Genomic DNA, 21,005 nt, shown 5'->3' with positions numbered 1-21,005 from the left:
TCTCTTGTTGCCAGAATCTCCATAGATTGATCTTGGTGATGTGTAGAAAAATTTGAATTTCTGCTACGTTCCCCAACAGTTTTCCCCTTTGAAGTTATCTTATCGGATTGAGTCTTTTATGAGAACACTTGATGTATGTCTTGTCGTGCTTATCTGTGGTGACAATGGGATATCATGTGCCACTTGATGTATGTTTTGGTGACCAACTTGCGGGTTCCGCCCATGAACCTATGCATAGGGGTTGGCACACGTTCTTGACTCTCCGGTAGAAACTTTGGGGCACTCTTTGAAGTACTTTGTGTTGGTTGAATAGATGAATCTGAGATTGTGTGATGCATATCGTATAATCATGCCCACGGATACTTGAGGTGACAATGGAGTATCTAGGTGACATTAGGGTTTTGGTTGATTTGTGTCTTAAGATGTTATTCTAGTACGAACTCTTGAATAGATTGATCCGAAAGAATAACTTTGAGGTGGTTTCGTACCCTACCATAATCTCTTCGTTTGTTCTCCGCTATGAGTTGCTTTGGAGTGACTCTTTGTTGCATGTTGAGGGATTGTTATATGATCTATCTATGTTATTATTGTTGAGAGAACTTGCACTAGTGAAAGTATGAACCCTATGCCTTGTTTCCTACCATTGCAATACCATTTACGCTTAGTTTTACCACTTGTTACCTTGTTGTTTTTATAATTTCAGATTACAAATACCTTTATCTACCATCCATATTGCACTTGTATCACCATCTCATCGCCGAACTAGTGCACCTATACAATTTACCATTGTATTGGGTGTGTTGGGGACACAAGAGACTCTTTGTTATTTGGTTGTAGGGTTGTTTGAGAGAGACCATCTTCATCCTACGCCTCCTACGGATTGATAAACCTTAGGTCATCCACTTGAGGGAAATTTGCTACTGTCCTACAAACCTGTGCACTTGCAGGCCCAACAACGTCTACAAGAAGAAGGTTGTGTAGTAGACATCAGTTCCCTTCCACCTATAGCCCATGAGGCCCTCCAGTATAGGTGGACCCTCCCGGTGGACCCTCGAAACCCCTCCGGTGGTCCCGGTACAATACCGGTATACCCCCTAACATTTCCGGTGACTGTATGATGACTTCCCATATATAAATCTTCACCCCTGGACCATTCTGAAAACCCCTCGTGACATCCGAGATCTCATCCGGGACTCCGAACAATATTCGGTAATTACATACAAATCTTCCTTATAACCCTAGCGTCATCGAACCTTAAGTGTGTAGACCCTACGGGTTCGGGAATCACGCAGACATGACCGAGACAGCTCTCCGGCCAATAACCAACAGCGGGATCTGGATACCCATGTTGGCTCCCACATGTTCCATGATGATCTCATCAGATGAACCACAATGTCGAGGATTCAAGTAATCCCGTATACAATTCCCTTTGTCAATCGGTACGTTACTTGCCCGAGATTCGATCGTCGGTATCCCAATACCTCGTTCAATCTCGTTACCGGCAAGTCACTTTACTCGTTCCATAATGCATGATCTCGTGACTAACCACTTAGTCACATTCAGCTCATTATGATGATGCATCGCCGAGTGGGCCCAGAGATACCTCTCCGTCTTACGGAGTGACAAATCCTAGTCTCGATTCGTGCCAACCCAACAGATACTTTCAGAGATACATGTAGAGCACATTTATAGTCACCCAATTACGTTGTGACATTTGGTACACCCAAAGCACTCCTATGGTATCCGGGAGTTGCACGATCTCATGGTCTAAGGAAATGATACTTGACATTAGAAAAGCTTTAGCAAACAAACTACACAATCTTGTGCTATGCTTAGGATTGGGTCTTGTCCATCACATCATTCTCCTAATGATGTGATCCCGTTATCAATGACATCCAATGTCCATAGTCAGGAAACCATGACCATATGTTGATCAACGAGCTAGTCAACTAGAGGCTCACTAGGGACATGTTGTGGTCTATGTATTCACACATGTATCACGGTTTCTAGTCAATACAATTACAGCATGAATAGTAGACAATTATCATGAACAAGGAAATATAATAATAATCATTTTATTATTGCCTCTAGGGCATATTTCCAACATGGAAATCTTCATGAAGTAGGTGATCTCTCGGCCCGTTCAAACTTATTGGCTTCTTCACAAACTTGAAGACTTCCAAGCACGCCTAGTCGATCTAGGATGCGTACACCCTCCACAAGTGACAAGATAGAGGCTGCTCGACAATGAATCCCTTGCTCTTGAGCTTCAAAAGATAATCTTCTCAACACTCAAACTATCTCAAGATTTGGCTATGGATTTGGAGTCACGCCCGCAGGGCATAAAATCTGATACCCGAATCTCGAATCTGAAAACTTGAACACTATATCGGGTAGCAGTTTTGAAAAATTGAATTTTATTCAAGATATTCGTGTTTGCACCAACTATACCCGAATAACCTGAATTATCTGAATTAAACAAGAAGCCCATTAAAAAACTTTCTCGAAGGCCCAAACAGCCACAATCGACCCAAAATCCTCCACCTAAACCTAGTTTACTGTGTTCCAGCCCTATTGCCCCGATCCCCACTCACAGCCGCAACAACCCACTAACACACCAACATTGCTACGCTTCCCGACTGCTTGGCCCCCCTCTACCACCCACCGTGTTGCAACTACGTCACACCAGCGTCACCTACATCGCAGCAACACGAGGGTTGGAAGGAGGTTTATTCTCTTGATGCATGGAGGCTGGCGGGTTAGAAGGGTAGTCCATCCATGATGAGGCCTAGGTATGGTGGTTCGATTTTTCAAGTGAAAGAAATCACAAACACGAGCACAAGTGATGCCTCCCATCTTTGAACTAAATAGGCCCACCAAATCAAAACTAAACGTGCCCTCTGGAACTTCTGACCAAACACCAAGTCAACATTGAATCCCACAACCCACTTTCTGCCCATCACTAACCTCAATGGAATTGGAAAGCAAAAAAAAAACATACCAATCCTTACCACTGGCGAGATGAAGGAGCGGCGCACAACCAACCCACCGTCGGACGAAGTGCCAAATCCTCCCCTAGTCTTTTCTTTCCTGGCACTGGCACACAAGTGCTTGCTGATAAAACTTGGCAGGAAAGTGCTTACTGACCTTACCTTATTTCTAGGAGCAAGTGGAGGCTCACTAACTATGAAGATAGAAAGAATGAGGACTCGGTGCTTTGAGCCAAGGCTTTGGTTTCCTCCGTAGCCAATTCCAATTCCAAATCATTTGCCGACGTGCGGACCCTGGGAATTTAGCTCCAAACCAAAGACGACTTGCTTTGCTACATTTCTTGGGTTGGGGCTTTACTGATTTTGGAGAAAGAAAGGCCACGTAGAATCCAATTTGCTTTGAGTGCCCCTATCCTATATTCTCTCTAACTATAATATGGGGAAAGACATGCTCGATATGAATTGGGACAAAGAAGAAAGTCAAAAGCAGCAGGTAGGTCCATGGTTTCAAGTTGAGTAGTGAGTGGTTACTTAGGGGAGTCGGCAAAAACCTTTACTCATTTGATATCCTCCCAGAAAAAGGAGGGGCATAGATGATGTGGTACGCGCCAAGAAAGATACTATTCAATTAGGCACCGGGCGGAAAAGTTGAGAACAACAAAAATTCTTCCTTTTCGAAGGGATTGTGGGTCTTCTTAATCGTATATTCGACACAAGAAAAAGGCTTTTACTTGTGCCGATTCTTCTTGTATGAAAATAATAAAACATTTTTTTTCGTGCTTCTCCTAGCGCAGGCAGTAGTTTGTTACCGAGTTCACCTTCCTAGTAAGGTTTGCTCATGTCATTCAAATATACTTCTAAGGGATGTGGATACAAAAATCCTTAACATAATAGAGCATAGATAATAGGGCCCACCATCGATCTTTCTTTCTCTGACTAAATAGTTTGGATTGGATAAACAATCCTACTTTCATTCCAGTCATTAAACAAGGGAAAAGATCAATGGAGAAAACCTTCAAAGAAAACTAGTAACCAAATCCCTTGCGTTTGTTGAGCAAAAAAAAAGAGTTCAACGATAAGAATATATGAAGAGATTGAAATGTTTTGATCCTAGCTAAATCTATAAGAGAAGAATGCACGTGAAGTATTAAAGGTACATTCGACCATGCCTCAACAATTTAGACAGAAAATGTAGTTGTTAGGTTGGCATCCTGGGTAGAAACTAATGATATTTTAGTAGGTAAATTAACGCCTCAGATAGCGAGCAAATCAGTGTATACCATAGAAGTTGGATTACTATGGGCCATATTTGGCCTAATTTAATTCATGCCACGACGATCTATATGGAAAGGGAAGTTTTGTTGATGCTTTCCTGTTTAGAATAAATAAAACCAGAGAGAAGTGTGATGAGCAGGAAGAAATGGTCACGTAGATCTTCTATTTCATAGGAATCCATTGATTGCCCCGTCCTCATTTCCTGCCCTCTCTACTCGGGAATAATTCTTTCTTAACTCATACACAAGTTTCAGGGGTCGACAAGAGAGTTAGCAATCTCAACTCGTACGGTGCACCGGGCCCATAGGAAGCCCTCACACTGATGCACCATTTTGTGTCGTGCCTGCGACAAAAAACAAAGCATACCCCTGCTCCGCCCCCGTTGCCGGCCGCCAACCCTTCCCCCCTCTCCCGAGCCGAGCAGCTCCAGAGAGGGGACACACACAACCGGAAAAGGCCTCAAAACCCCATCAAAGGGACCCACCAGGGCGAGGACCCCAGTCAAAATCATGGCATGATCCAAAATCGAAGACCTAAATCAATTCCGGGAGCTCCAAACTTAAGAATTGTTTTGAAGATTATTGAGTGGTGTATCGACCTTGGCTTAGCATGTGAGGATGCTACGAATTTCAGTACAGTCAGTCATACACGATCATGGAACTAGCGGCAATTTCATCATTTAAAAAACGCGAATAATTCCCCGGTCAAAGACATGTAACCGGCCCATCATTACGCTCACCGGCGGGTGACCGCCTCCTCCCAGCCCAAACCGCCACCCCGCGCCCCCGTGCACCGCGTCCACTGGCGCCCCTCTCACCGCCACCGGGCCCCGCGCCCGCCCGTACGCGAGGCCCACCACGCACGATCAGCTCCTAATCCCCCACTCCCCTTAATTAACCCGAGAAATTAGTAAAATCGAACCAAAAGGAGAGCGCAGCGCACAGCACCGTTATTTTTCTCGCCGGCCCCTCTTTTCTCTTTACACCCCTCTCCGCCTGTCTGCGCCTGTCCCCTCTCCCCTCGCCATTCCATTCCTCCGCCCCCACCGCCATTTCGCCGATTCCGGCCGCCGCCTAGGGTTTCTCGCCCAGCCTCAGCGGCGGTATCGGGAAGTTTGTCCCGCTCCCCGGCGGCACGCGGCGTCCGGAGCAGGAGGAGGAGGCGGAGGAGGTCAGTCTGTGTCTCTGTGAGCCCGGGGTGGCGGCGGCGGCGGTGGCGGCGGAGTGGGCTGTCGGCGAGCGAGGTTTCGCGGGGGCGTAGGCTGCGGGTTGATGAGGAGGTAGGACGCCGTGCGGGTTGCGGTGTTGGAGTGGCGACGGCGGCGGTGCGGAGGCGGCTTACAGGTGGCAGACATGTATTTCACCCGGCTCGATGACTCGCCCATGTTCAGGAAGCAGGTGAGCCAGCTTACTACTCCTCGGATCTCGACTCGCGGGCCATTGGAGAGCCCCGCTTCGCCGCTGGGAAGGGCCGGGGGGTGGCTAGTTAGTGGGGAGCGACAAAAGCTTGCAGTTTCGGGTGTAGTGCTCGCCGCTGTGGCTCCTGGGTTGGGCTCCCGGCGATGGATTGGATCTGTCCTTGTTTCTGGGGCTGCAGCGATGGGAATGGGTGGAGCAAGTCTGGCCCCTCTCGCCGTAGCTTCGCCTCGAACCGTTCGAGATTGAAGCAGCCCTGTCTGCCTGTCTGGCTCTGTCTGTGGTAGTGATGTGCAGGTTTCTTGTCTGTTTTTTTGTTGATTGATTGGCCTCACTGCTATACTTTTAAATATGTTATGATCTTAACATGTGAGTGAAGGTTCCACCTGAGTTCGTATGGTATCCTCCATCCTGTTAGATGTTGGTTTTCTTTTGCAATGCGTGTGCGTTGATTGCTCAAAGTTTGTTCTGATGCACACCTGCTAGACTGTTTGATATTGTGTCAGTAGGATTGGTTGATTCAGAGTTCGACAGGTTTTATCTATGCAATTGTATGAGTAATAAATTAATAATTATACACAACTCAGCAAAAGGATGAGCTTTTGATGTGATACATGTGCTTTTATTACAAAAAAAAAACATTTTCTGTGTGCTCCGCTGATTACAAATTGCTTTACACCTAGGCTTTTTAATGGTTGTTTCTGGGTTTATACCGAAAGACTCAACAGATTTTGTTTGATTGATGAACATTGTTTAAATTGTTTTTCCTTCAATAAATAGATGCAATCACTTGAAGAAGGTGCTGACATGCTGAGAGAGAGATGCTTGAAGTATCACAAAGGTTGCCGTAAATACACGTAAGTGGCCATTCACATCTCATTTGAGTGGCATACGCCCCTTTATCCACCCTATTTTATGCTTGCGTGCTGCTATGCGCTATCTAGGATTGAAAATGTTTACATTTGCCCTTTTATTTCAGTGAAGGGCTAGGCGAAGCATATGATGGAGATATTGCGTTCGCAAGTTCACTAGAAGCATTTGGAGGCGGTCACAATGATCCAATCAGTGTTGCCTTTGGAGGTTAGCAATATAGTTCTCATTCAAGTATATTTATGTACTGTTATAGTCACATTCACTCACTTTACTGATTTGAGCATTATTTTGCTTTTATGCTTGTTAAAACTGGATACTTCCTCCGGCTCTCGTTTAGGTGTTGTTTTAGATAGGATTCTGATACCAAGACGAGTTCATTAAAATTGCTTGTTTGCCATTGTACCCAAACAAATTCAATTGAGACGGATTTATACCACCAAAATATTTTCTAGGCTGGTTTGTAGGTAGTCAATTATATATATGAACTTATCAATAGATTGCAGGGTTCAAGTACTAGATCTTGATTTTCAGCTAGACTGTTCATTTTACTTTTTCCTTGCTGCAACATCAGTTTGCATGGCGTCCATTTTTTTTAAGGCATTTACCTTGTCGGGTTGTTGTCGTTTATCTGCTTGTTGGTTGTTGTATGCGCACATAGTGCCAGAGTAGTAGGAGGAGAAATACAATACTACTACTATCTCTAGTAAACCACTAGCACTAGTATGACAGCGGTCAAGAATGCATTTTTAAGCAAGGAGTTCAAGGAAACTAAGGATGCACGCATGCATGCAAGTCTGTTAACTTTAGGGTTAAATGCTGCCATGTGACGCCTGAAATTCCTGAATGATAACCTTCTCACGGCCACTGTGTAAAAACCCCAGTAACAGCTAACTGAGAACTGAAGGGCGCTTTTGTCAATGAAAAAGATAAGACATCATAACTTTCATTAGGTTTCATCAGCGCTGTAGTGTTTTTTCTTGTTGGTTTCCTAATTGGCCAGTTATGTATAAATTATGACATGTACCTCTGGTCCAGGACCCGTGATGACCAAATTTACAATTGCCTTGAGAGAAATTGGAACATACAAGGAAGTTTTGCGCTCCCAGGTAGACATTTGTATGTACATATATTGCACGCGCATCCTTTTGCTTAACTTCAGGTTTAGGTGGTCTAACTTCTTGCATACTGTTCTGATAGGTTGAGCATATGCTAAATGACAAGCTGCTGCAGTTTGTGGACATGGATTTGCATGATGTGAAGGTATTTGTGCAATTCTCTTCTAACATCTTATTTGTAAATTTCACATTGGGTTTGGACCTGCCATTAAATTTGATAACTTCTGATCAGGATGCCCGAAAGCGTTTTGACAAGGCTAGCCTTCTGTACGACCAGGTAATGCTGTTTTGAGCTCATTTCAAAGTTACAATATTAAATATGTCTTCAAGGTGATTCTGAAGCTCGTATCATATGGGTTCAATCTTGTGGCAGCAATAACAAAGTTCAATATATTGGCTTATTGTGAACAAAATGATAGAGCTATATATTCTCCCATTTTTGTTTTGGTGTTTGTTTACTCTGCTCCCGTCAACCTGCCAATATGATAGCCAACTTTCACTATAATCAGAAGGATTCTGTTTGCCATAATGTGCAGATGCTATTTCTGTGTTATTTTTCTGTCTACTGACTCCTAGTTGCTAAAATAGTGACCCATGGTAAAAATTAATCTAGGATAAGCAGAATCTGCCATTTGCTGCATGGGAATAATTTTACTGCACCGTGACACCAATATGACAGCTTTATTCCATTTCTTCTGTTGATCGGCATGCAATCATTTGCGGTTGCTGATGCATTTTTGACAAAAGTCGAGTTTATTTTTAAAAAGGGTCTCGCTGACTGATTTGTCTTCTCACCCAGGCTCGTGAGAGGTATTTATCCTTGAAGAAAGGAACAAGGACAGACATAGCAACTGCAGTTGAGGATGTAAGTTCCTTTCCTTATTTGACATTATCGAACTTCTGTTAGAAGCCATGATCACTAACTTGTTTGTGACGTTACCAGGAGCTTCACAGCGCCAGATCTTCATTTGAGCAAGCTCGTTTCAACCTGGTAGGTGTAATGCTTCCCTGTATCTCTATTCACTGTTCTGTTTTCTGTAATTATATATTTGACATGCCTTTTGTTTGTCTTATCTACAGGTCACTGCGCTTTCAAACATTGAGGCTAAGAAGAGATTTGAATTTTTGGAGGCTGTTAGTGGAACAATGGATGCACATCTTCGTTATTTCAAACAAGTATTGGCTTGTCATTATTTGCATTCTGACATTTCTTGGTTATGCACAAATGATATTCAAACTTCATCTGCTGTTTTTTTTCAGGGATATGAATTACTCCATCAGATGGAACCGTATATCAATCAAGTAACTATTTAACCGTGACTTTCTATTTTTCATTTTTTTTGTAGTGCTACATGTGAATGTTCGGTGCTAGTTTGTAGTTGAAGTAATACATATGTACTAGTTAGTGGATATGTAAAAAATCTCTTCCACCGATGCGCCATTTGTTATAAACTTATAATCTTGCATGTTATCTGCACATTCAACAACAACAACAACAAAGCCTTTTACTCCCAAACAAGTTGGGGTAAGCTACAAACCCATAAGACCTCGAAACCAACTCAGGGTTCTGGCATGTGGACAGCTAGCTTCCACGCACCCCTGTCCATGGCTACTTCTTTGGTGATATTCCAGTCCTTCAGATCTCTCTTAACAGACTCCTCCTGACCTCTCTTGACATTGCCCGCATGCCTTAACTGTCCGCTATGCAATGGCGCTTGCCTGCGCCGTATATGCCCAAACCATCTCAAACGATGTTGGACAAGCTTCTCTTCAATCATTGCTACCCCAATTCTTTTATCACGTATATCCTCATGCCGGACCCGATCCTTTCTTGTGTGGCCACATATCCATCTCAACATGCACATCTCTGCTATACCTAATTGTTGGACATGTCTCCTTTTAGGTGCCAACATTCAACACCATACTCCATCGTAGGTTGAATCGCCGTCCTATAGAATCTGCCTTTTAGCTTTTGTGGCATTCTCTTGGCACAAAGGATGCCAGAAGCTTGGCGCCACTTCATCTATCCAATTTTGATTTGATGTCTCACATCTTCATCGATATCACTAACCTTCTGCAACATTAAATATCAGAAGGTGTCCTTCTGAGGCACCACTTGCCCACCAAGGCTAACCTCCTCCTCGTGCCTAATAATACTGAAACCGCACCTCATGTACTCAATTTTAGTTCTATATACGCATAAAACCTTTTGATTCCAAAAAGTTTGTCTCCACAGCTCTAACTTTCTATTAACCCTTGTCCGACTATAGTCAACTAGCACCACATCATCATCCGCAAAGAGCATACACCATGGGATATCTCCTTGTATATCCCTTGTGACCTCATCCATCACCAAAGCAAAAAGATAAGGGCTCAAAGCCGACCCTTGGTGTAGTCCTATTTTATTGGAAAGTCATCAGTGTCACCATCATTTGTTCAAACACTTGTCACAACATTATCGTACATGTCCTTGTTGAGGGTAATGTACTTTGTGTTTCTCCAAGGCCCAACACATGACATTCCGCGTTATCTTATCTTAGGCCTTCTTCAAGCCAATGAACACCATATGCATGCCCTTTTGCTCCCTGTATCTTTCCATAAGCTGTCGTACCAAGAAAATTGCTTCCATGGTCGATCTCCCAGGCATCAAACCAAACTGATTTTTGGTCAGGCTTGTCATTCTTCTTAACCCGTGCTCAATGTCTCTCCCATAGCTTCATTGTATGGCTCATCAACTTAATTCCACGGTAATTAGTACAACTTTGAACGCCTCCCTTGTTCTTGAAGATTGGTACTAATTTACTCCGCATCCATTCTTTGGGCATCTTGTTTGCCCAAAAAAATGAGGTTGAAAAGCTTAGTTAGCCATACTTTCGCTGTCTCCGAGGCCTCTCCGCACCTTGATGGGGATACAATCAGGGCCCATTGCCTTGCCTCATTTCATCCTTTTTAAAGCCTCCCTGACCTAAGACTCCTGGATTCGTCGCACAAAACGCCTTCAAGACATTGACCTCTTATGACCTTCAACCCCTGCAATTACGCGTTAGATGGTCCGATTTCAAATATTTATTGCAAAAATGTTGTCATTTGGTCATGGCAATTGCAGTGAAAATCACCTCCAAGATTAGGTGTCAAATAGTTCGGTACCAGTTGCTTCATTTCTAAATTAATTTGTCATTTAATTGTGCAAATTGCACAGTGGAAACCACCTGCTGAGACCATTTTTTAATGATTCAATGAAGTACAGTGCAACGTTTGGTTACTGAATCCACCAATTCTTCGCATAGCTGCCTGTGCCTGCTTGCTTTTTCCTGGTAACAAATGTTTGTTTTAACACACCATGGATTCTCCTTTTGCAGGTGCTTGCTTATGCACAGCAATCAAGAGAAAGGTCCAACTACGAGCAAGCTGCTCTTGTAGAGAGGATGCAAGAGTTCAAAAGGCAGATTGACCGGGAAAGTCGGTGGTCACCAAACGGGATGACTGATTCCCCTAATGGTGATGGAATACAAGCAATTGGTCGAAGTTCACATAAGATGATTGAAGCCGTCATGCAGTCAGCTTCAAAGGGAAAGGTAGCACATTCTGGTTGACTTGAAATTTGGATTCATGCTTGTAGGAAGGTGTTCATTCAGTAAATGCATGTGATGTTCAAAATTGTGTACTTATTTTCAGGTTCAGACTATTCGGCAAGGCTATCTCTCAAAGCGTTCTTCGAATTTGAGAGGCGACTGGAAAAGGAGGTTCTTTGTCCTTGATAATCGAGGAATGTTGTATTACTACCGCAAGCAAAATAGTAGACCATCCGTAAGTTCCCGTAACACGTACTCAATTTGGTATGATATTATAGAAATGCTTTGGGTTTGTTTCAGTTCACACCATTCCGTTAATTTTTCCTGTTTTTGATTTTACAGAGTGGTTATTCTAACCAACGAAGTAGCACTCCCAATGAGCATGGCTCTGGGCTGCTTAGCAGATGGTTCTCATCTCATTACCATGGCGGTGTGCATGATGAGAAATCTGTAGCACGACATACAGTAAACCTGCTAACATCAACCATTAAAGTTGACGCAGATCAATCAGATCTAAGGTTCTGTTTCAGAATAATTTCGCCCACAAAAAACTACACACTGCAGGTATTCAGCCTAACCAGAAACCTGTTGTCTGTATTTGTCATTTAGGCCAGCAAAGAAAGGAATGACACTATCGAGTTTTTAATAGATGCCAAGTTGCTTGTTGTCTATTTAATAGTGGCATGCACCTATTCTTGGGCAGGCAGAGAGTGCGATGGATCAGATGGATTGGATTGAAAAGATCACTGGTGTCATTGCTTCTTTGTTAAGCTCCCAATCCCCTGAACGGGTCAGTGCTGAATCATTTTTGTGCAATTATTTACATATCCAGATTTGATTTTCTTAACACTAATACAATTTGTTCCAGCGTCTACTGTTGAGCCCTAAGGGCAGTGGCCATCATCGAACAAACAGCGAAAGTAGTTCTTTCAGTAGCTCAACAGAACTTGACCATTCCATGAGTGAAGATTTTATGATGGAAAAGAACTCAGGAAGTGGGTACTTTGAGCACTCCAGAGTCACACAACATCATCGAACCAGCATGAGACCTGACAAGCCAATTGAATTGCTTAGGAAGGTGGTTGGCAATGATGTTTGTGCTGATTGTGGTGCTGCAGAGCCTGATTGGGCATCCCTAAACCTCGGAGTCCTTGTATGCATAGAATGTTCTGGTGTACACCGGAATCTTGGTGTGCATATATCTAAGGTGAACAGGCAATATTCTTGACAGTTTCAACTCAAAATCCTTACACATTTAAAATGTATATATATTGTTTATATATTGTTTATTTTGTGCTCAGCATATTAAGGTGTAGGAACAATTGAATGATAGTTGTGTGTCCCATTTGTTTTTTGATTGCAAACCAGAATCTGAGTTGCAATAACTGCATCTTTGACAGGAAAACTAAGGAATTTTGGGATGCAATGTATTTACTTCATGCACAAAATCTGAAATGGTTTAGTTCTTTCAGACAACATTCACCAACCCATTTTTTTTTGTAATATGTCATTTTAGATTTAGTATTTTGTAAGTCCTAGCATGAATTCATCATTAATGTGATTAGCAGGCTACGCTTTAATTGTTGAAAGATAAATCAGGATGAACATTACCTAAAGAGTGCCTTGTATTGGCAGGTAAGGTCTCTGACACTTGATGTCAGGGTGTGGGAGCCATCTGTAATCAATCTCTTCCAGTCTTTAGGCAACACATTTGCCAACACTATCTGGGAAGAAATGTTAACTTCGTCAAGCAGTTTTGATCATGGTGATACTTCGAGGTAAATCGATGCTGTTTGCAACTATACAAAAATCTGTGAAGTCCCTATTGTTGTAATATCATGTTAACTTGCAAGTTTTACTGTTTTGTAGAGCTGATGGAATTGAAAACACACCAGATAACTTGGCTGTCAGAAAGCCTAAACAATCGGATCCTATCTCTCTGAAAGAGAAATTTATTCATGCCAAGGTACTTTATGATTTGCCTATTGTTTCAGTATATTTATGATCGCACTATCAGTATAAGTTACATCGGAGTACTTTTGAGCAAACAATTGGTGATCACTAATAAGCAGAATGCAATTTGAATCACGTGTGAGTTAGTGGTATAGGCAACATTCCTGCAAAAAAAAAGTTGTATAGGCAACATCCACTGAATAGACCACATTGGGTTTACAGAGTGCATAATAGTTTTTCTCATAGTTAGAAAAGACGCGCATAAGCGAGCGCTTAAGCGCGCTTAGGCTCTAGGCGTTGGCAAAACGCATTGGGCATAACTACGCTTAATCTGTGCATAACTACGCATAACCATGCGCTTTGGTCAGTAAAGCGCAAGGCGGTGGCAAAACGTACAATTAACGCCTAGCGCTTTTTTGAACTATGTTTTTTTTAAACAAAAAGAGGGACTATGGATATCTGCAACAGACGACCTAATCTGTATCTAAAAGGCTGCCATTTGTCTTTTTTTTTTTGGGTGAGATTGAGAGTGAGAAAATAAATGGAAGGAAACAGTATCTTGCATGGGATACAACCTCCACATGCAAATCAAGAACATTAGATACATCGTAAAGTGTGTTTGAGAATATTGCATTTCTATGATACGTGGTTTTAGGGAAACTGGGAGTGAGAAGGTAGAGATCTAGAGAACATGGTAGGTGAACTTGGTGAGAATGAGATTAAAGACCAAAAAGAGAATGAGATTAAAGTTGTTGATGTGAAAGGCATAAGAGATAATTTCATTTATAATATGCCTAGTGATGTTCAGTTGCTAATGATTATTGTTTCTTAAATATTCCAGTATGCTGAGAAAGATTTTGTACGGAAGCATAGTATGGATGAGACTCAGCTAGCACAACAGATGTGGGATCATGTAAGTTCAAACAACAAGATGGAGGTGTACAGTCTGATAGTGCGATCGAACGCCGATGTAAATCTAACTTATGGGCAGACATCATTCAATTCGGCTTTGACTCTTGGGAAAGCGCTTCTCTTACAAGAGCAACCGTCTTCGCCGTCAAATGGTAGTTCTAGATGCTTTGACCGTGGTGCATCTGAGAAAATTTCTCCCAGGGGTTCTCTTTCTCCTGCGAGCACGAGTGCGCGAACAGACGAATTAGATGGCTGTGCTGAGGGCCTATCTCTGCTTCATCTGGCATGCCGTGTCGCGGATATAGGCATGGTTGAGCTACTCTTGCAGTATGGGGCCAGTGTGAATTCCACGGATTCTAGAGGCCGAACACCGCTTCATCACAGCATTTTGAAAGGAAGGCGCGTGCATGCCAAGTTGCTCCTCTCCAGGTATACTAATAATGCTTATATTTCCTTTTACATTTCTGTACGGCAAGTATGCATGGATGCTATAGCTTACTTGCTTGAATCTCCATGCAGGGGTGCTGATTCGCAGGCGACAGACCGTGAGGGTAGAACGGCATTGCAGTACGCCATCGACAGCGGAACCATCGAGGACGAAGAGATTCTTGTTTTGTTAGAAGACCCCAGGTAGATAGATGATCCAGTAGCTAGACCTTGGGTTGAGCAGAGTTCCGGTTTGCCGCGCTCCGATCTGATGTGCCTTATCCTGCTGCTCAACGGGCACGGCTCCAAGCTCGCCTCGCCGATCCGATCTCTGATCCCAGCTCGTGTCATGAAGAACAGTATTATAGGTAGTGTTCCAGAGAGACAGGGGGGGTCCCCCTCCCCCTGCCCCCACCCCGTTATACTAGCGTGAGATACCCCCCTATCCCTATGTATTGTGGTTTTGCCGGGTTTTTGTTTGCAAGCAGATAGATGATGACAGACGACGTTGTAAAAGTTTGTACATGGCGCCGGACCCAGAGTGCCCGGCCCGGCCCGGATCCGATGGTGATGATGACGATGTGTGTACATAGTGAGACCGATGTGTGGCATGAATGTGGTTTAAGCAGAGCATTGGACACTGGTGGTGTGGTTTGGCCCTGGGTGGTTTGAAACAGAACAAGCAAGTTTCTGACCCTGCACATACTCTGCCCGTCCCAAACCCAGCAGCAGAGGCCGGTCTGATCTTATTTCCCCGAGGCCAAAAGGCTCTAGAAGAACCTGAATGCTGGCAGCTCAGACCCACTGCTGCTCATGACGAACTTCGCACCGGCGCCTCTGTTGCCGAGCAGTGCGGGCAAGAGGGGGTTCACATATGTGTGCGTGTACGACTACGCCGCTGACGCATCCAATCATCGCTTTCTACGAAGGCAGGGCGAGGCAGGGGCCTTTCGCTGTGCGGCGACAGGGGCGTGAGAGGACGCTGTCAAGCTACATGCACGTCCGTGGCTGGCTGTCCGCTCCGCTGCGGCCGGCGCCCTGCCCACGGCTACAGGATTCAGACTGGCGCTCCGGCCGACGCGGCCGGCCCAGGAGCCGTCGCGTCGCGCATCAGCGACAGGGAGCCTGCCACGGGCGCGCAAATGTCAATGCCAGGCAGGAAACTGCTCGCCGTCGGTGGGCGGCGAGGTTTGGTTTGGTTGGTTATGGTTACTTGTGCGGCCGTGCCGCGCCTGCATGGGACATGGTGTCGCCCAGGAAGACGACGGCCCCATTTACTCTGTCAAACAAACAAGGAGCAAGACGGCGACCTTGCCGACGAGGCCGAGAGGAGGAATGTGCTTGCATGGGACATGGGAGCGAGGGTGAGTGAGCACTTGCGCAGTCACCGCGCTCGTCTGCATGGAACATGTTGGTGCCGCCGAGGAGAGGAGGAATTACATACCTTCCTCGCCAGACATAGCAACGAAGACAGGAGAGAAAGAAACAGTTGTGGCGACTATAGGTCTATAGTCTAGTTAACCGTACGATCTCAACGAAATTCCCAACCAGCACAAAAATGGAAACATGCCAATAAAATAGGGGGAAATCTGAGACTTTTTCAGTCTATGCATGGAACTCAAGTATAACCACATACGCTAAACGTTGACGGTGGCCTCTCTAGGGATGGCACAAGAGGCGCGGCGGCGGCGGTGTGCAGGGACCAAAATGGCTCATTCCTGGGTGCATCCGCTGTTGTCTTCGAAGGGCTCGTGGATCCACCAACGCTTGATGCTCATGCTTGCAAGCAAGCTCTTTCACTCGCAGATGATTTATACGTCGATTCCCTCTGCATCGCTTCGGACTGTGCGGAAGTTGTTGCAAGCATCAACACTGGTGTTCCCTCTTGCTATGTAACTATCCTGCGGGAGATTAAGAGCGTGTTTGGTTCAAGTTTTGAACAATAGTCGCATTGCATACACTTCTCAACCCAGTCTGGTTGAGGAAAAACAGGCCCTAATACACCATATGCAACTTGTTTGGTTGCCTGCATCTAGTGTCCCTGCATTAGGTAATACGCAAGTGCACTTTGTTTGGTTGGCTGCATTGGTCCTAGCGGCACATGAACACAGGGTTTGGTTGCATACGGCGTACATGTCGTGCTTACCTTGTACCCTAGTTGGTGAGCTTACCCACAATGATCACACCTAGCACACCAACGCCACAACACAACGATGGTGACAAACTGGGCGAAGATGATGAAGTTCTTCAGCTTCAGGCCGAACTGACGATCCACCTTAGCAGTTTCCACTTTGACAACTCCAACCTTGGCATTGTCGACACTGCTGCCTCCGTGCTTTCGCACCCAGGCGGAGTAAGCTTGTTCTGCTGCCTGCCTAGTCTTGAACCCTCTATAGTTGTTGTTGCTATATGATGCCACTTGTGCATTGGCTTCTTCCCATGAACTATAAACCCCTGGAACCTCACCGATGAACACGGCATACCACTTGCCCTAGCAATGCACAAGAGCAAGAGTTGAAGCAGCAAATCAATGGAGCACAAGTAGCACACAAACAACAATGGAGCAGAAGAGAAGTAAAACATGCATGATCATACGGCATAACAAGTTCAACCTACCACTACCTTGGTGTTAACTGATACGTCTCCAACGTATCTATAATTTTTGATTGTTCCATACTATTATATTACCCGTTTTGGATGTTTATGGGCTTTACTTTACACTTTTATATCATTTTTGGGACTAACCTACTAACCGGAGGCCCAACCCGAATTGCTGTTTTTTTTGCCTATTTCAGTGTTTTGAAGAAAAAAAAATATCAAACGGAGTCCAGACGGAATGAAACCTTCGGGAGTGATCTTTTTGGAACAAACGTGATCCAGAGGACTTGAAGTGGAAGTCAAGAAACAAGCGAGGCGGCCACGAGGGTGCCCGGCGCGCCCCCTACAGGTGGGGGCGCCCCCCACCCTCGTGGGCCCCTCGAGCGTCCACCGACCTACTTCTTCCTCCTACATATACCCATGTACCCCGAAAACATCAGAGGCGACCACGAAAAACTATTTCCACCACCGTAAACTTCTGTATCCGCGAGATCCCATCTTGGAGCCTTCGCCGGCGCTCCGCCGGACGGGGAATCGATCACGGAGGGCCTCTACATCATCTCCAAGGCCTCTCCAATGAGTTGTGAGTAGTTTACCACAGACCTTCGGGTCCATAGTTATTAGCTATGGCTTCTTCTCTCTCTTTGATTCTCAATACAAAGTTCTCCTTCCTCTTCTTGGAGATCTATTCGATGTAACTCTTTTTGCGGTGTGTTTGTCGAGATCTGATGAATTGTGGGTTTATGATCAAGTTTATCTATGAGAAATAGTTGAATCTCCTCTGAATTCTTTTATGTGTGATTAAGTTATCTTTGCAAGTCTCTTCGAATTATCAGTTTGGTTTGGCCTATTAGATTGATCTTTCTTGCAATGGGAGAAGTGCTTAGCTTTGGGTTCAATCTTGCGGTGTCCTTTTCCAGTGTCAGCAGGGCAGCAAGGCACGTATTGTATTGTTGCCATCAAGGATAAAAAGATGGAGTTTATATCATATTTCATGAGTTTATCCCTCTACATCATGTCATCTTTCTTAATGCGTTACTCTGTTCTTCATGAACTTAATACTCTAGATGCATGCTGGATAGCGGTCGATGTGTGGAGTAATAGTAGTAGATGCAGGCAGGAGTCGGGTCTACTTGTTACAGACGTGATGCCTATATACATGATCATGCCTAGATAATCTCATAACTATGCGCTTTTCTATCAATTGCTCGACAGTAATTTGTTCACCCACCGTAATAATTATGCTATCTTGAGAGAAGCCACTAGTGAAACCTATGGCCCCTGGGTCTATCTCTTATCATATAAGCTTTCAATCTAATTTTATTTACATCTTTACTTTTCCAATCTATATCATAAAATACCAAAAATATATTTATATTATCATATTATCTCTATCAGATCTCACTTTCGCAAGTGGCCGTGAAGGGATTGACAACCCCTTTATTGCGTTGGTTGCGAGTTCTTGTTTGTTTGTGTAGGTGCGTGGGACTTGTGAGGAGCCTCCTACTGGATTGATACCTTGGTTCTCAAAAACTGAGGGAAATACTTACACTACTATTGCTGCATCATCCTTTCCTCTTCAACGCAAACTCAAGACGTAGCATTAACCTACCACCACATCCAAAAGAGGGTGTTGTCCTACCACCGCAAGTTCACCATCAACGTGAGGGGTTAGTATATACCCCCTCACCAAAATATACAGACCATCAAATAGTTTTGAGCCCTAGCTACACAAAATGTACGTCGTCATCGTCATCTCGTCGTCGCCACCGCCATCGACGTCGGGGATCATGCACGCTTACAGGCAGCACTACTCTAGTAGTAGTTCTTGCCCAGCTAGCTCCTGAGCCATAGCACCCTGTGAGCGTCGGCCATGGCAACGAACCCAACACCCTGGGCCTTGTTGTCAAGTAGGTGGCCGAGAGCTGCCATGAGAGCCTCGTCGCTGAATCCACCCTGGTTCATGAAAGCGCCATACAGGTCAGGGTGGACGTCGAGGGGCTTGCACTCCCTGATGGTTGTTGCCACCTCCTTCACCGCCTCAGTCATGCTGCAAAAGACATTGATCTCCTCCTCCATCAGGCATCCTCTCTTCCTCTTCCAATTATGGACGGGGTCAAATGGCTTGTCAAAGGGCTTCAGAGCGGGCTTGTCAGGGCCATCAAGGACCTCGACGTCCGGTGTCCCAGGGAAGTCTTGAAGTAAATATGCCCTAGAGGTAATAATACAGTTATTACTTATTTCCTTATTTCATGATAAATGTTTAATATTCATGATAGAGTTGTATTAACCGGAAACTTAGTACATGTGTGAATACATAGACAAACAGAGTGTCACTAGTATGCCTCTACTTGACTAGCTCGTTGAATCAAAGATGGTTAAGTTTCCTAGCCATAGACATGAGTTGTAATTTGATTAACGGGATCACATCATTAGAGAATGATGTGATTGACTTGACACATTCCGTTAGCTTAGCACTTGATCGTTTAGTATGTTGCTATTGCTTTCTTCATGACTTATACATGTTCCTATGACTATGAGATTATGCAACTCCCGAATACCGGAGGAACACTTTGTGTGCTACCAAACGTCACAACGTAACTAGGTGATTATAAAGGTGCTCTACAGGTGTCTCCAATGGTACTTGTTGAGTTGGCATAGATCGAGATTAGGATTTGTCACTCTGATTGTCGGCGAGATATCTCTAGGCCCTCTCGGTAATGCACATCACTATAAGCCTTGCAAGCAATGTGATTAATGAGTTGGTTGCAGGATGATGCATTACGGAACGAGTAAAGAGACTTGCCGGTAACGAGATTGAACTAGGTATTGAGATACCGACGATCGAATCTCGGGCAAGTAACATACCGATGACAAAGGGAACAACGTATGTTGTTATGCGGTTTGACCGATAAAGATCTTCGTAGAATATGTAGGAGCCAATATGAGCATCCAGGTTTCGCTATTGGTTATTGACTGTAGACGTGTCTCGGTCATGTCTACATAGTTCTCGAACCCGTAGGGTACGTACGCTTAAAGTTCGGTGATGATTTATATTATGAGTTATGTGTTTTGATGTATCGAAGGTAGTTCAGAGTCCCGGATGAGATCGGGGACATGACGAGGAGTGTCTAAATGGTCGAGACGTAAAGATCGATATATTGGACGACTATATTCGGACATTGGAAAGGTTCCGAGTGATTCGGGTATTTTTCGGAGTACCGGGGAGTTACAGGAATACGGGGGAAGAAGTATTGGGCCTCATGGGCCAAGTGGGGGAAGAGAGGAGGCAGGACAAGGCAGGGCGCGCGCCCCCCTAGCCCAAACCGAATTGGACTAGGGGGGCCGACCCCCCTTTCTTCCTTTCCTCCCTCTCCTTCCTTCTCCCTCCCTTCCTCTTGGTGGACTCCTACTAGGACTTGGAGTCCTAGTAGAACTCCACACTTGGGCGCGCCTCTAGGGCCGGCCGGCCTCCCCTCCTCTCCTCCTTTATATACTGAGGCAAATGGCACCCCATGGACACATAAGTTGATCTGTGATCTATTCCAGCCGTGTGCGGTGCCCCCTCCACCATATTCCACCTCGGTCATATCGTAGCGGTGCTTAGGCGAAGCCCTGCGTCGGCAGCAACATCATCACCGTCACCACGCCATCGTGCTGACGGAACTCTCCCGTGAAGCTCTACTGGATCGGAGTTCGCCGGACGTCATCGAGCTGAACGTGTGCTGAACTCGGAGGTGCCGTACGTTCGGTACTTGGATCGGTTGGATCATGAAGACATACGACTACATCAACCGCGTTGTGCTAACGCTTCTGCTTTTGGTCTACGAGGGTACATGGACTCACTCTCCCCGCTCGTTGCTATGCATCACCATG

General features: G+C 44.8%; 1 protein-coding gene across 1 annotated transcript; it reads left to right on the top strand.

The window, feature by feature from the left end:
* Positions 1–5,224: 5,224 nt before the first annotated feature.
* Positions 5,225–15,171, top strand: LOC119311068 (ADP-ribosylation factor GTPase-activating protein AGD3-like). Its single transcript, XM_037586697.1, has 19 exons — positions 5,225–5,662; positions 6,461–6,537; positions 6,660–6,760; positions 7,589–7,659; positions 7,751–7,813; positions 7,901–7,945; positions 8,468–8,533; positions 8,612–8,659; positions 8,749–8,844; positions 8,929–8,970; positions 11,028–11,243; positions 11,344–11,475; positions 11,583–11,804; positions 11,944–12,030; positions 12,109–12,447; positions 12,876–13,018; positions 13,110–13,206; positions 14,035–14,534; positions 14,625–15,171. The coding sequence occupies exons 1-19, from the start codon at positions 5,618–5,620 to the stop codon at positions 14,737–14,739; spliced, it is 2,505 nt and encodes an 834-aa protein (XP_037442594.1). The 5' UTR covers positions 5,225–5,617; the 3' UTR covers positions 14,740–15,171.
* Positions 15,172–21,005: the final 5,834 nt, after the last annotated feature.

Source organism: Triticum dicoccoides, chromosome 5B (assembly GCF_002162155.2).
Source record: "Triticum dicoccoides isolate Atlit2015 ecotype Zavitan chromosome 5B, WEW_v2.0, whole genome shotgun sequence".
Lineage (NCBI taxonomy): Eukaryota > Viridiplantae > Streptophyta > Magnoliopsida > Poales > Poaceae > Triticum > Triticum dicoccoides.
This window is presented reverse-complemented; position numbering and strand designations above follow the sequence as displayed.